The sequence below is a fragment of the Morone saxatilis genome, unplaced genomic scaffold (genome assembly GCF_004916995.1).
Source record: "Morone saxatilis isolate NCDOM2014 unplaced genomic scaffold, NCSU_SB_2.0 Contig10, whole genome shotgun sequence".
In the NCBI taxonomy this organism is placed as follows: Eukaryota; Metazoa; Chordata; class Actinopteri; family Moronidae; genus Morone; species Morone saxatilis.
In genome coordinates this window covers 13,136,592-13,153,839 of record NW_023339652.1, presented here as the reverse complement: position 1 = coordinate 13,153,839, position 17,248 = coordinate 13,136,592, and the positions used below count along the sequence as shown (strand labels likewise).

The following is a 17,248-nucleotide window of genomic DNA, read 5'->3' as shown; positions in this document are numbered from 1 at the left end:
GGTGCCAGTTTCACCTCCTGTGCTCTGCCGAGGTGCCCTTGAGCAAGGCAACCTAACCCCAAGAAACTGCTCATGGGCACCGCTAACGTGGCGAGCCCATCACTCCACCATCTCTCTCCCTGTTGCTAGTGGTTTTCAAAGGGGGAAGTGCCTAATTTTAGCAGCTGGCAATGCAGTCATTACATCAAAATTGGTAGAGGAAAAAAAAGGTTTTTACATACCTAAGAGACACTGGCCAACAGCAGAAAATGTTATCAGACAAGTCAAAAAGACACAAAAACATATGCATTAGAACACAAGTGAAAAAAATAGTTTATAGCCTTTTAACATGCATGCACTGAAACAACATACGCTTCCAGCAAGGTAATAAAGGTTTCCAGCCTGTTCTCATCAATCTACTCATTATTACACTGAATTGCTAGTCCAATTTCCTCAGGCCTGGAGGCGAACCAGACTTGTAGCAGCTAGTTAGCACAGTACAGCATTAACAGCTTGTTGTTTTGTGTAATAGCTGTAAATGACTGTTTTGGTTGATTTTTGCTTTGCCGAGCTGGGAACCTATATGCTCCTGAAATACATGAATCTCATATTCATAATACCTTTTCATAGATTTCACCACTTGTCAAAGCTGTGGAGATATTATACTGAAAAGATCGAACTCACAAATGCAAATGTGGGAACAAAAACAAGTTGTTCTTTTGAAGGTCATTTTGTTGAATACACATAACTCCAAATCTGCTCAGTCACTGCAGTGTAGTCACTCAGCGTATAAAACTGTGAGCTAATAATGTAAAATGTGGAACACGAGGAGCAGCAGTGTATGACAAACTGCCGGCAAGTTACATGCTTGGGGTCCTGAGAGGAATCTCGAATGATTGATTCACTTTAACAGTTTTAATTAAAAAATGCATGCAGAAAGTAATTTAAAAAGGATAATTCATGCATTGTTATCAAACCTAGTAAGGAGAGTAACTGTAAATCTCCTCTCCTGGTTGTGGGACTGGATTGGTTAAGCTGCTCAATGAAGAGAGTGTGGCACTCCCCAAGCAATCTGCTCTCCACCGTTCCACCTCAGCTAGCACACTACTGCTAACTGCAGGCCTGGAATGCACGGATAAGTTAGCGTGTGCACCAACATAGGCACACACATTTTGTCACACACTGTCACTTGAAGCCATACACTCAAAGACACAACAACATAAACATGCACATAAACAATTCTCTCTCATACTGAACCATTAAATTCACACATTCATATTCACCTGTCATACGCATTTATTTCAGACACACACACAGTAATGGACAAAGCAGGGAGATATTATGCAGGTATGTGCTGTTTTTAAGTAGGGCCAGCACAGTCAGCGCCATTTCCCATTAGTCTGTGCTACCTGCAGGGCCACTGCAGAACTGCCTCTCAACTGCTATGAAAAACCTCTGCACCCTGGTCTGTAAGCCTGCATATGTGGAGCTGCTTGATAGTGGAGCTGTACCTCAGCCTGGTCATTTGAGAATTGACCACTCTGCATTAAAACAAAATACCTACAGATGCACTAAATAATCATGTTTTTCAGTGATATTTTGAAATCGAGTAATACCCCAGCAACCAGAAATAAGGGCTCTTGTATAGAAGGCCCCTTTACACTTGATATTGTGATATCATATTTTATGTTACCACTCATCTCATGCTTCCTGCTCATTCCTCACAGTCTATTTTCATACTATACATGTTGCCTTCTGTTGCATCATGAAAATTAAGATGCATATTGCGTACAAACATTAGTCCTTGCACTTAATAAAAGTTGATTAAAGAAACAGATGGTTGCTCAATTATGCGAGAGATTAAGGCTGTAATCAGTATCCCTTTCTATAATCCTCAATTTTACATTCTACATACAATATACACTACCTACATATTCTCTCATGTCATTTACACTTAAAATGTCCCAAAAACATGGATTAACTAGTTAACAGCTAGGCTAATACATTAGATAGATTTCTGTATTATCTGTGATTTAATTTTTTACCTCAGTGGTCAAGCAGCACTTGTTAATGCAGCATGTTAATCTACAGACTCAAAAGGACACGCTCAAATCTGTGTCCATTCACAAACAAATCCAAGAGCATTATTTGTCAGCATGGATTTCATGGCTATCAGTGGAACCTCTTGATCTGGGCCATCTAATAGCGTGTCCCTGAGATTGCATTAGCAAGAGTCGCTGAATAGCCCCCGTCGCGATGATCCCCATCATGATCGTTAATGTGAGGCCAAGCGTTTGTGTGAATGCAAAGTTATTAGTTCTGTGTAAATGGAATCTCACTGTCACAAGAGTTTTCCCGAAGGCATACAGGAGAGCTGTAGTGAGGAAAGAAAGTGAGTGGTGGAAGAGTGAAAGAGGGAGACAAAGGTTTGTTTTCACTTTAATTAATGGTGTGTGAAAAACTGTGGACCTTTGTAAATGTCAGCGTCAGTCCTCAGATCAGTTATGTGTGGAGAACGCCTTGGGTTAGGCAGCCTTGGCAATAAAGGAAAGGAGGGCACTCCAGAGGAACCATCGGTTCTGGAAATGTCAGCACTATTTCAATCACTGTGACTGGCAACACAACTTTGTTTAGGATTCATTTTTATAATGTAAAGATGGAAACCTGAAATTCTGGCTAGTAAAGTTTACAGTTCCACTTTTTGGCAAATGTTAGTTTGGCAGTTTGGTTCAGTTTTATCAAAGTACTGTTTCGTTTTTGATTTGTCTTGATGTTTATTTTTTTCTGTTGTGGTGGGACTGATTATTTATGTTTTGTTTGCATACTTTGTTTCTGTGTGTGTGTTTATGAGAGATGCAATCAATTAGTTAGTTACTGCAGCATCTGCAGACACAATGTACTAAAGCCTAAATTACACAGATTTGTTAAACTTAATGCACTACGAATGAATAAAACCAAACTTCCGATGCATATATACAGACAGACAGAGTACAAGTGAACTGCACTGCTTTGCCAATCTATTTTCTGTTAAGATATAAAGGGAAAAACTGTATGCAGTTAACCTATTTCCAACATGATGTCAATAGAGAAATATGCGCATAGAATAAGCTACTTTTTGATTGACAGGGTCTGAACTCTACCCATCTGTCTGTGGATGGATCTTTCTGTTTCTGTTCTATGGGAGGCTGTAGGTGCAGATCACTGTCGCCTTTCTTTACTACAACAATGAAGAGGATGTAAAACACTGGTTTAAGCAGTGAGTGGCTTTGGTCCAGCCTGATATTTGTGCTTCCCCTGTCACTGTTTTGTATATTGACAAAACAGAAAGAGATTTTGTATTTCTCTCCATTTAGAGTTCATCTCAACCATTATCCTAATAAAGTCATTATTTTGCCTGGTGACACACTTCACAAAGATGCCTTTTAAAAGTTTATTTCGGGGAAAAAAAAAATTCATTCACTAATTATCAGAACAAAGTGTGTCCCTGTCAGGGTGCCAGGACAAATGCTTGAAAATTGGAACTCTCACGATTTAATCGGGACATCTGGTCACACTAGATGTATTTACTCTGCCAACACAAATGCTGCAAAGTATGGTAAACAATTTAGTCCATAGGGCCCTCTACTGGAAAAAAAACCCTTTTCTTTGTATTTACTGCAATGCATTATGCATGAATATTTATATTTATGTCACTATGTTGAAAATACATGAATCATCCCGTATAATCTAGTCACCAATGCTTTGGTCAAGCCCTACAGTCTTCAGGTCTGCACCAATAAAAACATTCTAAGCTAATATTCATTGTTTCTTTGTTTGTTCCCTTGTGTGGACGCTCTGATGAGCTTCTTCGTTGCATGTGTGTGCATGAGCAATAGCAAGTCCCCATTAGGATCAAGAGCTGGATCCCCCCTCTAATTAATTCCATCGTTTTCAACCATTTATCATGACAAGACCTCCTCATTTTCTCCCCTCTAACTTTCTTCCTAAACTTGGCTTGTATTGAGCAGACCCTCTCAAGGGTTTGCAGCTCCTCTGATGGATAGCACTGTAGTCAATAGTGTAGAAAGTGAGACAAGGCCACCCCTGGTAAACAACTTTTAATAATCACCCTGTTGATTGAGTGCTGTGCCCGATGTGGCGTATGAATCTGTTTGTGCCAAAACAATAGGACAAGAGAAAAAAAAATGAGAAGAAAGCAGCGGACTTAATATGGCGGAAGTAATTATTTAGCCCTCCACCCCATCCTGCCTTTTATTCTATGACATCCGTCTTTCATAGGTCCTCCACCTACATGCTCTTCATCACTGACAACTCAAGTTCACTTTAAAGCTAACTTGCATGGACTTGTACGCTGAATTATTGTGGCATCAGATTTTGATGACCAAAGCTGCTTGGAAAGTATGTAGTGATAAGTCATGGTGTGGCATTGAGTAGATATAAATTAAGTGAGTGTGTGTAAAATATGTGCACAAACGCACTTGTGTATTAGCTGTTGTTGCTCTGCTGATCAATGCATAAAAGCACAAGTTTTCCATTGAAGGTAGTCTCCTAAAAGCATTTATCAGCTCAAAACAATTGTGTGTGGGATGATTAGCTCGCCGTCTGAGTGTCATTACAGACATTATAATTTGCTAAGGGTTTATCCACAATAGAGAGGGAAATGGAGATAGGAAGAGTCAGAGTTTCATGCATTTTTTTGCCCTAAGATAACAGAAGAATAACAGGAGTTGCTCTGTCAGCCCATAAGTTAACAGCATGTCCCCCCTCCCCCACTCAGCTCAATTAAGACACAAAAATGCCAAATAAACAGCAATATCGACCCGCTTGTAAGGAATAAACAGACTGCAGCAGCAGGAGAAATAGATTTTTTTAAGAAAGGAGATTTGCAGAATGGGTTGGGTCATGAACTGAGACATAAATGTTGAATTTTAAATTTAAATGTCCTTATAAGCAGTCAAAGCGAGGACTGAGGCGTTTCTGCTCTTGGGTTTTTTCGTGTTCGTGAACTCTTGATTAGGGTGGCATTAACCTTTCTGAACTTGGCAGCGGGTGACAGCTGGAGTTAAACTGTTAAGCCACTATTTTCCTTTTGTAGTATTTCGCATGTTGGAGCTCAACGGGCCTCTGCATGGTAAAGTGCCCATTGAAGTCTTCACATTACCAATTTTGATCAGCAGTACTCAACACGGTGTTAAACAAACATACAGCAACAACAGACATCCATTGCAGTGGATTGGCTCATACATTTCTTAAGTAGTTTGGGTGTGAAAACAAAAATGTTTCCCAGATTTTGGGTGGTAATGGTTGAAGAAGAAGGGGCAAATGGGTAAATATTGACTTTTCTTGAACTTTGACGTTGTACATGCTGAAAAGTGAAACTACTCAAGCTGAGTGAAATATCACTGTACATGCTTCTATACACAGAGGAAAGCACAGACAACTCTTTTAGTACTTAGATTGCTTCTAGCTGCGTTTTGCCAGAGGTTATGAACTTGTCATTGAGCAGGCATTGAGTGGTATAGAAATGGTGCAAGGCTAAAGTCCGCTGACTGTGAGTGCAAACTGTTGAGAGCAGCATAAATCCATCTACTTTGTCTCATAGAAGAATATCCATTTTCTCTCTTATTTTTTAGTTTTAATTAAAACCATTAAAATACTTCTTTCTGTGTGGTGTCGGGAGGGGTTGGAGAATCCAAATGATAACCTCAACACGTACACCCACGCTTGTGGTTTCATGCGTACTGAAAGCTTTCAACCAATCTGTCATCATTCTTCTCAGACTTTAATAGTATTCACACTCCCACAGTATTTAAATTACCAAAAGGTTGTACCCACATCCCACATCCTTGTTGTTTTTCTTTTATAAAGGACGTTGCAGGACTTTATGAATTAGTTTGGTTTACACAATCCTGGACTGATGTTGATCTACTGCACATTAAGCATGTTTGTAATACATGAATGTCAAATGAGAAAATTGCCCAGATTTATTCATGTTTTTTTTTTTTTTTCCTCCAGTGCTCTTCGAGGCTGCATGAAATTTCCAGTTAGTAAAAGTCCATAATCGGGCCTCACTATTGTCTTCACTCGGTTTTATTTATATTAAAGGATTGGAACAACATTGTGGAAAATACGCTTATAAGCTTTCTTTAGTTAGATGAGAAGATCAATACCACTCTGTACAATAAATATGAAACTCCAGCTAGCAGCTAGTTAGCTTAGCTTAATGTAAAGAAACCGCTAACCTGGTTCTGTCCAAATGTAACAAATCTGCCTACCTCCAACCTCTAAAGCTCACTAATTAATTAACATTTAGTATCTTGTTTGACTGAATCATTTCTGAAACATGTTGATTAGTTTAGTTTAGTTTTATTAGATGTAAAGTAATTTCCTAAACATATACATTTGGAAACATAATTACTTGTGACTACAGCATATCTGCGTGCAGTGAGTCTCCACTGCACAGTAACAATTCTGAATGTTGGTACTGTATTTCATAGCCTGCAGGGGCAGCTCACTATACTATCTATAATCATAATCTGTTACTGTAAGTACAGGGTTGAATTATTGTTGCCTACTGTACCAATAGATCTATTTTACATTACACTGTGCGGATTAATACATGCTTAAGGCAAATAAAAACCAGAAGCTTCAAAAATTAATTTGACTAAAGCTGTGTCTGTGATTGCATAATATAATGACTATGTCATCGTATTTCATTATTAACTGTGCCTTTTCCAATCAGTGATTGCTTTATGTTAGTGGAGCTGCTTTGATCCGACATCTTTTCAGTAAAAATCAAGAAATACTATATGACATTATACAAACAGTGTTGCACCAGTGGCCCACTAGTAGAAAACTGAAATACATTTTTACTGTATGATGAATTTGAGGACTAAACGTAACTGTATAGAACTGTTTAAAGATGAGAATCTGCACAGGCTCTTCTTAATGGGCTAAAGACAGCTTAAACCACCCCGGTTGTCCCGGGTACAAGAAGAAAACTCCCCTAGAGATAGCTGTTGACATATTTAAGACAAAAGGAAGGCAATGTGTGCATGTGCATCTCTGTCTCTCTATCCACTCAGCACAGCACAGTTCCCTCAAATTGTCCATTACTACAGTGGAATACGTTTCTAATGCATGAATAATTTGGGAACTGCTGTTTCAACTGTGCTATAGTAATGTAATGTAAAAAAAGAAATAAACTGTTTCTACGCATTTGTGATTCTGACTTGTTTTAAAGCATTAACATCACAATGCAGTATTTAATATTGGGAAGACCTACACCCCTAAAGTACTACAAATGTAATTAAGAAGATTACATTAAAAAAACACAATCATCTCTGTCCAAGGTGCTGAACCAAATCAGCTCTGACTTCTGTGACAGCTTCCTGCCCTTTTCCCTTGCTGTTGTCTGTTTTCACAGTCACAGAGAGTCTCCTCATTTAAAAAAAAAAGAGAGAGAAAAAGGCAGGACTTTGACTGCAGACACAAGTGATCACATCCAGACACCCATCTGTGCTTGTGTTTAGACAACAAAAGCCGTTTAGTTACAGTTCGGGAAAGACCGTAGTTGAGTTAAGTTCACCTTGGACCCTATTCTTTTTTTGAATAGGGTCCAAGGTGTGACCCTATTCTTTTTTCATTAACAGCCCAGCAGCTTGGTTTTCACAAGCAATGTTTTACATCACTTTTTCACATTTGTTGCACCCCCTACTGACATTATACTATAACACATGGCTAGGTGGTGGGACTCTTTTAAGTGCCACCGCCATATTAATATGCTAAGCTTTTCACCTGCCAACCTTTTCACAAGACAACTTGGCTGTGCCATCCTATGTCAGCTCTTACCTCCGCATGCTACAGTCCCCCACTCCTACATTAGCACCCACTGTTTGCCAGAGTGCCCATTTTGTGTAATTATACGAACTACAGAAAGCTAATGGCCCTGACAGAGCAGTGCCTAGGCCCATTACACCTCAGGGTGCTGCAAAACACCATTACCACCACCAGCAACCTGAAGTGTTTGTGCACGTAGGTGAAAGTCCATATGTGTGTGTGTGCACAACCTCATCTCCATGTGTGTGTTCATGTAGATGTGTTGGTTGAGGAGGTCGGAGGTGGAATGATACATGTCAAAGAAACACAGCAGTTACTACAGACGATTGCCATTTTTAGCCACAAATGTGTGTCTGTTGTTATGTTTGTGACACCTGTCATCTCTTCCGCATTAATTTCTCCAGGGCTTTGGCTGCTTGCTGCAGGGAGCTGTAGTTGTCACCACAGGAATGACAGCGAGGCACCTCGCAGGACTTTGGGCACTCATTGTACTCACTTCACTTAGCACCATCTCATTCTGCCAGTAAATGGCCTATTTGGTTCACAGGAAGAGTGGGCTTTAATTGTGTGTTTTATCTGTGTGTGTGTGAGTGTTTAATTGCAAAAAGCAGAAGTCACCATTACTGCAGAAAGCTCCAGTCACTGTGAAGTAATATTTCTCTCTGACTCCATTTGAGGCTTCCGCTCAATAATAGTCATCTGTAAATCGTAACAGTTTCATCCAACTCGGTGCTCACAGATATGACTCCTTCCTCCTCCTTCCTCCTCCTTCCTGGTTGAGCATATTTCGAAAAGCGGTGCCTTCATATTTATCAGCCCTGCTTTGCCTCAGGGATTGTGTGGCGCTTGTTTTACTTAAAGTTGTGGCTTTACAAATGTGAAGTGCAGATGAGGATGGAGTGTATTAAATCAGCTCACCCCAGCCAAATGCAGGTTAAAACAATAACTATACGCACAGCAAGTACATTCCACTTGACTGTGGCCTTGCCTCTTTGTGTAACCATTATGTTATCCCATTCACTTTTTGAAGAAAGAGCCTTAGCACTCTTCCTATTGACAATCTGCTTTCCCCTCACTATCAATAGCCATTAACCACTTTAAGCCTTGCCAAGCATAGGAGATGGAGAGCTAATTGCCTTTTTTGTAGCATACTGTATACAGTAATGGTGGATCAATGCGTTTGTTAACATTGTAGGATAAATGGATATTCATGCCTGAATAACCACAAGCACCCCCCCAGATACACAAACGCATATACCATACACACACACAAGCACACAAACAACAATAGACAACAACACACAGCTAGACAACAAGTCTAGCTACATAAACTCCTAAAGTACACATACACACACACATCTCTGTATCATCTCTTTCACTCATTTCACACACCGTAACGAACATGCATACATCTCCATACACCAATCCAGTCTTGACTTACGTCTCTCTCTTGTTTATAATTTCATGCACAGCGTCACGCTACCCCCAAACACATGCTAAACATACATCGAATTTCATGAATTGCACGATTCCTTTTTTTTCCCTCATGCAAGTGCACACAGTCATTCACACAGACACTTGTGGCCTCTCAGTGTGGAGTGTTGCCACCTGTGTGGAGTGGAGTGAGTGCAGCATTCCCCCCTGACAGCGAGATGTATGCAATTAAACCGTATTAAAGTCATTAGCCCAACAGAAGGGATAGCCAGCAGATGGTTACCACGCAGAAATATGCTCTTAATGAAGCTCCTCAGTCACTATGGGTGTGTACTTGTGTGGCGGAGCAGGCGTGAGCCCGCTCCTGTGTATGTCGGTTGTTTGGGTGTGTTTCCTAACACTCGAGGCAGCACTTGATTAGACGGTGGTTGGTCCTTCTCCTGTAGCATAGCAATTAGTGCCTATTGTTGATTTATAAAGATATGGTAGCACATAGTAAATTTCACCCCTACCACTTATCTATCCAATCTACCCAAATATGCTACAAGGAGGAAATTATATACAAAAAGCCTGTGTGTAAGCTGTCCGTATTAATATCAGCTGATCATCTGAGAGATTCTTAAATTGCTTTAGTTTTTCTGCAAAAATTTGATCTAAAAATCAGCAACAATCCCTTGAGCTGTTTAAAGAGCCTGAAGCTACGGCAAAGTTAGACATGTAAGGAACGCTGTTTCTCTGGGTACAACTCTGTCATTCGACCTCTCCTCCAAGATTGAAGGAGAAACTACGGTACCCGCAAAAAATGCCCCTATCTTGAGCCAGTGTTTGGTTTGTCCGTTCTGAGCTACTATTACCACTGTTCAATATGGCAGTCTCCATGGAAGGCAACTCGCTGTGTCTGTTAATAAAACCGTCTCTTTCTAAGAAAGAAGAATTTCAGGTGATTATAACTAATGAAAAGTTGCATATTATACTCCATTTCTGCTGAAAGATTCTCCTATTATGATAAATTCATTAAAAAAATCACTGTAAGGGGACTCCTTTAGTCTAGCAACTAAAGTCATGTGTTGTCATCCATAGGGAAGCGCTCCTTTTTCCTGTGCCTGGGGCAGTGAAGTACAGTAGGCGAGATATACACGGTGTCTAGCCCCAGGCAGCCAGGACAACTAGGGCGATGTAAAGCACACTTACCATACACACACATTCACATAAATACATACCATATATACACATGAACTGCACTCTTTCAGACGGACAGGTTATTTTTTAAATAATTAATTTTCTCTTTTACCTGCTCCCTCTTTGTTCTGTTTAAATGAAATATCGGTGATTTGTATTCAGCTTAATGCGCCTGATGACAAATGTTCAGATACAAACAGTCTTTTTGTTGTTGTTGTTGCTGTTGTTGCTGTTGTTGCTGTTGTTGTTTTTTAGCATCTGATTTCATGTGACCAGCTCCAACACAAACACACATTTGCAACACATAAACCCACTTATGCTCACATGCACTCCTTTAGCTGTGAGCAACATTGGGAATGCGTGTGTGAATGGGAGAGAGGGTGAGTGATGAAAGGGGAGAGCTGATAGTGATGCTCCGTTGAATACAGATGAGAGAAAGGCAAGCTGAATTCTGATCAGGCTGCCCGCTCTCTTTCTTCCGCTCTCAGTCTCTCTCCATCCCTCTCCTTCCCTCAAAGTGAAAATACTTCAGAGAAGTGCGTCTTTCTGTGCCAAGGGGGATGTCAATAGGTCAACCTTTCAAAGTCAAGGTCCAGGTCTTCTTTTCAGAGGAACATCTATTATAGTGTTTTTTTCTAACTGTAGAATTAACAAGCGGCAGGATTTTGATGATTGTGATACAGAGCAGCGTTTCCATGAACCGAGAGTCCTGTTTTATGTTCGACGACACTGTAGGCCAAATTTGTTCACATTTTTTAGCAGCGCTCCATCGCTCGCTGCCTGTGAATTTTTAAAATGCTCTAACAAGATTTTAACACATTTTGAGGGCCTGAGGCTTCTGAAAGTCAGTCAACAAAATAATCACCAGCTACTCTTTCCAGTTAGGAGAAACAACAACATTTTTAGAATGTAGTATACGTCAAAACGGAGACGCACCCTGAAGTTTTTCAGAAAACTGAGGTGCTTCACAGCTGCAGCCCAATCTGTAAAATCTGGCTAGGATGGCAGCTTTTGAGCTTAATTAGTTGAAGAAAACTTGTACTTTTCCACCCTCACTCGGAATACAAATGCTTTTTGTTGAAAAGTCATCAGGGTCGTCTCACCGGCTCATTAAAAACGTGCGAGGAAGGAAAAAAAATTAATGGAGCCAAACACCTTAAATTTAATACGTGGGAGGGTAAAATAATACAAAGTGCCTCGCAAAGTTTTGTGTAGTTTGACTTTCTCAGTAGTTGTAGAAAGATGAGGGTTCGCATAAAGATTTCGAAGCACTTTGACACATAATTCATTACAATTACATTCAAATACTTAAGCCGCTGTTAAAATACTTTCTGTAACACGGTCACATCCTCTGCAAACTGCTCAGAAGTCAGGCCAGTGCCGACGCCAGAAGACCCAACGTGATTTGTCCTCCGATGTGATTATCAACACCATGATTGGTTGTAAACCCTGTTGTCACGGCAATGATTTCAGCTTCGATGATGAAAGCTCCCGGGACACTGATCCATAGCATGCACGTATACACACACACACACACAGAATCGGTCTGTCTCACTGCTAACCAGTCTCATTCCCCTTTGAGAGCGAGGCATTATTCGGCGAGATTGAACTCGGCGTATGTGTGTGTGAGGGGGTGTGTTGCTGTTGTCTGTCTACTTACTTAAATAGTAATGTACAGAACAGGAATCTGGGGAAGGGCTTGAGCTCCACCGAATTGTATTTGACACCTGATTTTCTTTTTTCCTTAAACCCACACCCGGCTCTCTTTTTTTTCTCCGCCATTTCTCTCTCACAGCTGTTATTAAACCACTTTGACTGAGTTAATAACATCTGTGTCACACTAGAACACACAGGAAAAAGAAGAAAACAAGTGTAACTGTGCCTGTCTGCTACACTAGCATTTGTATATACCAGACCAGAAGGGTATACTTTGTGGTATCCCAAATGCAACTACAACTTGTAATATATTGCTCTATAGCTGCGTTTAGATAGCTTTACATAGTTTGGGGCTCTGTAGTTTTCTAATAAAAGTAACATTTTGTCCCCATTCATATCTAGTATGAACATTTATTTTGTATTTGGATATTTTATACAGATTAAGACATCTGATCACAGGCCTTTACACCTGCTATTACTCAGTTTCCTATACAGACCTAAGGCTGGAATAGTTTTTTTACTGTCATCAAACAAAGTGTAAAACTGACAAAGGGAAAACAGAATATACCTTAATATACAAGTACACCTATCAATAGCTCCATTACATGTTGATTAGTACTCAGAACAAACACTGTTTGAAGGTTAGACAGCTAACTCATCTGTTCATTTATGTTCTTCATATCTCTGAAACTGATCTCTAAACCATTCTTTCTTTTTTTCCCAACAGGGTCTGATGATCCTCCTGCAGAACCTTCCCACAATGCACTGGGGCAACGAGGAAGTGAGCGTACTGCTGGCTGAAGCCTACAGGTTGAAGTTTGCCTTTGCCGATGCGCCCAACCACTACAAAAGATGATAAGCGTGGCTCTCCGCAGCCGCTGGCCTTCCTTTTTCCTGCTCTCACTCCTCCTTTCTGCCCTGCAGTCGTCTACTGGACTTTAGAGGCCTCTACTCCTACACAGAAGGACCTCCCCCTTTTCTTAACCTCCCTTTCCCATATCGCCCAATGGGCCTTTCAGCTACTAAGAGATTTGAATCAACCAATGACTGAGAGGACGTGCGGTGTAGCATTCTAACATGTTGATGTGGAGCCTTTTTTTAAATTATTTTTCTCTGATCATCTCTGAAATGTGCACTCCTTCAGTCCAGTGCAGAAAACCTCTTCATCGTCGAAGACCACAACAAATTCAGTCTGCTCAAGCTGACGCCTCAAAGTACAACCTCAGGCCTGACGCAGGACCTTGAACTGTTGCTCAGCACCGCCGGGGGGCTTAGTCTGGCTTAGAAAAATGTTCTTTTCTGCTAATTGTTATTTCCAATACCATGGCAATACATTACTTTTTGTTCCCGGAGGCAAAAATGTGACCTTTTTTTCTGCTTGCAAAGACAAAGAAAGATGGCAAAAGGGCACGGCACTGGATGGTTTACATATCTGAGCCGTCTCTCTTGGTCACAAAACAACCTGAAGGAACATGACATGTTCCTGTTTTCCTCTTCTCCCCTGCTTCGTGCCAGAAGGGACACAGTTTGTTTCGCTTCAAACACACTAGGACTTTACAGAGAGAGAGACTGTCAGTCTGCGAGTGGAAAATGTCTCCCCTCACAGACTGACAACCCCCCACCCCCTGCGCGCCCCTCCCAGCCCGTCCTCCCACCCGCACTGCAGCATCACAACGTTTTGAGTGCAAGACTAGCAGTGGTAAGAGGCTGCAGTTCAGGAGTTACATTGACATCACAGAAGGTAGTGAGCCATTAGGAGTAAGAAAGTTTGTTTTCCTTAGACCTGCTTATATATGAAGGGACATGTCTTATCTACTAACTCCTCCTCCTCTATGAACCCAGGACTACCTCAGAACACACATTAAAACACAAGTGGTACAACTAGAAATCTAGGCTACTAGAAAGGCATGCAACGATTAACACAAATCAGTGGGGTCAAAATAAAGTATTTGCAGTCCAGCTGAAAAATTGAATCATCCTCATGGGACGTAAATTTGGTATTTGCAGAAAAAATGTGCTGCTTTGTGTTTTTTTTTTTTTTTCTTGTCGAAGTAAAGATCCAAATGAACAATTTTGCCTTAATTAAGACACATAGTTTCTGTCTTTGTATTCTCTCACCCCTTTCTCTCCTTCTGTCATTTGGGCCTTATTTTCATGCATGCACATGCAACTTTCCACAAATGAAAAGTGTGACCTGATTGTTCCGGTGAGAACACCAGTAAGGCTGGTCTGTAATGAGCTCAACATTATTGAGTGATTCTTATTAATATGTCATCCAGCAAGGCCTTTTTTTTTTGCCAGTTAATTTGAATGCCTATAAACATATGAAAGCAGCTAAGGCATGGGTGTTTTAGCAGCTTCTATCTTTAAGGAAGTCTTGCACCTTTTTAAAAAATTAATTACACGTTTGATCCACATTGGTTCTCTTAATTGAATCATGTGTAACTAAGCACCGAACTTCTATGTTAGTGTGCACTTAAAAGTAGTCAGTACCTAACTTCTAACTTTGTATTCTGCACAGATTGCGGAGATATTAGAGACTGTGACATCCTGGAGATGTATTAGACACTTACAATACAAAAGCGCCTGCTCGTCACTCAGCTTCAGGATCTGTCATTCTCCATATCCTCTATGATGTCATAAAAAAACAGTAGGTAACCAGGGCGTAGCTTTTTTTTCCAACAGGGACAGACCCTTTGGTGTAAACAAACACATGATGGGAGTAGGCATAGAATCATCTTTCCCCGACTGGGAGAAGCTGGCCTGAACTCCGCTCTAATGTGACAGGTAGGCTTGACAGATGAGAATTATTAAACTTACCCCTTAATGTAAAATACTTATGCATACAGCTACACATAAATGAACAAAAACAGCCCATGTATTTCAATTAGATAACAGGAACCTTATTCATTTTGTGTACATGACCTGCTGTTTCTCCATCCTCATTGCATACATTGCTCTGTTCATATAGAGCACGTGGGAAGTCTTACCCAAAGCACCATATTGGTGTAAAGTTGGGAGGAGGTTGGGGGATGGGGGAGGGAGAGTAATCAGACATTCATGACATAACACAAAGCTGTTAACGTTCGGAGCCTCCTGTCGCGACTCCGCCAGGATCCATTATTGTCACCCCAGCCCGCAAAGTCGGTGTGCGTAGGTGTGTGAAGGGGAGATGGAAGGAGAGAGGGACGGGGTTGTGTTTCTTTGGAAGTTTCAGCGCTTTTTCTGTGAGAGCTGTCAGTCTTTGATCACATGTTGGGATTTTTTTTACACAATCTGCACCAGTTTCACAAGCCCCTCATCCCCCATGCTCTCTGACAAGGAAAAACTGCACTTAATATAAAAGTCTATAGCCTTTTTTTCCTCTCTCTCTCTCTCTCTCTCTCTCTCTCTCTTTTTTGTATGAGATATATTCTTTCAATCAGCATTTTAAAGATTTGTCTTTTTTTTTTTGGTTTTATTTTTTTATGCTGTTTACATGACAAGCCTATTAAGTTGTGCCTGACTCTGGAGACACGAGACATCCTTGTTATTTTTTTGAACTCAAATGAACATTTTAGATTTCTGCAAGCAATAGTATGATATTTTGAATTTGCTGTGAAATGACAGAAAATATCTGTGCACATCTAGTTTTTGGGTGTGTTAGCCACCAACATAAACTGTTTAATAAAACTCTGGGCATCTAATAGTTCAAACTTGGCAATTGATCGTTCGCTAATCCCCTTCCCCGAACAGGGATTGCCCAGTCAAGGCTTAGCAACCGTAACTAGGCACAGCAGGCATGTCAAGGATTTCTCTACATGTTGAAGCAGTGTGCACAGGGATGTAGTAAAAGAGATACTCAACATCTGAAGTGTTTAGAGTGTGGTGTCTTTTTTTTTTGTAGCCTCTCTAAAAATAAAAGCACAGGACGTAAGGTGTTAAACATTAAAACATGACGATAGCTGCATTAGTTAGTTGTTATGTCCGGCGAACTAGCTTACTACCTACTGCACAGTACTAGTAGTAGTGTGGTCACAGATTACTGCTCAGTATTTCTCCATTTAGTGGAAGCAGGTCCTGGATGATATCAGAGTTAATGCTAGCAGTCCTGTCCAGCTGCTAAACCGATTTGGGGATATTTAAACTCAACACCAAAAAACCATTACCCGAGATATTGTTTGTCAAACTCAGTTGTTGAAACTTCTTTTCTCTTTTAACGTTGTAAGTTAAAAACTTTTTGCCTGGGACATGCTGCTTTAGCCTCTTTTAGCACAAGCTCTTGTCTGTTGCCATTTAAAGTAATTGTATATTTAAAGGCCCAGTGTGTCGGATTTAGTGGCCTCTAGTGGTCTAGTTGCAGATTGCAACTCACTTGTTTCACCCTCCCTTTCCAACAGCGAGGGACAAACTACGGTAGCTGCCAAATACACAAACAGACTGCCCTATCTAGAGCTAGGTTTCAGTTTTTCTGTTCTGGGCTACTGTAGAAACATGGCAGTTTAACATGGCGGCCTCCACTAAAGGCGACCCGCGGCATCTTTAGATAAAAACAACTCATTCTAAGGCAACAAAAACGTTGAGGTGATTATATACTCATGAAAACATACCTATGAATATTATATTTCATTTCTCCCAATTATCATCCTAAATGTTACACACTGGACCTTCAAGAGCCCTTTAATAGTAAGCTGGAAAGTTAGTTACATGAGTTTAGTTTAATCAGCTAAAGCTTGTTTTTTGTCAACAGTCATTACAGACAGCAAATTCGATGGTTGACAGCTAGAAGTGAGAAGCTGCTTTTGTTTACCTCTGCTTTAAATCAAGGACCCATTGTTTAAAATTGTATTAAGAATTTTAAGTGACAAATCTGCCACCGTTATAATTGTAAACTGCACATCTGCTGAGAATGGAAAGCTTGACAGGCGTAGCAACAGTAACTAAGGAGAATGGGGATTCGCGAACAGTCAATAATTGTCCCATTTATTATCCAAAGTCCTACTTTCCAAGAAGTTATGTTGCCTTATTGCACACATTCATATCGAATACTGGGGGGGAGGGGGGATGGGGGATGGAGTGACGCCACTAGTGGTGACCACAGATGCCCGGGGTAACAAATAATGTTGGAGGTTGACAGTTACTGTATTCTGTGTGTGTGTGTGTGTTTGAGAGAGAGAGTGTG

The 17,248-nt window shown here is 40.6% G+C and overlaps 1 protein-coding gene across 1 annotated transcript in view; it reads left to right on the top strand.

Moving 5' to 3' along the window:
- tbc1d22a (TBC1 domain family, member 22a) overlaps positions 1–17,240 on the top strand; it is a 98,806-nt gene extending 81,566 nt beyond the window's left edge. The window contains exon 14 of the mRNA XM_035676095.1: positions 12,815–17,240. Coding sequence (XP_035531988.1) covers positions 12,815–12,943 — 129 coding nt within the window. The 3' untranslated portion in view covers positions 12,944–17,240. The remainder of the gene's footprint in view (positions 1–12,814) is intronic.
- Positions 17,241–17,248: the final 8 nt, after the last annotated feature.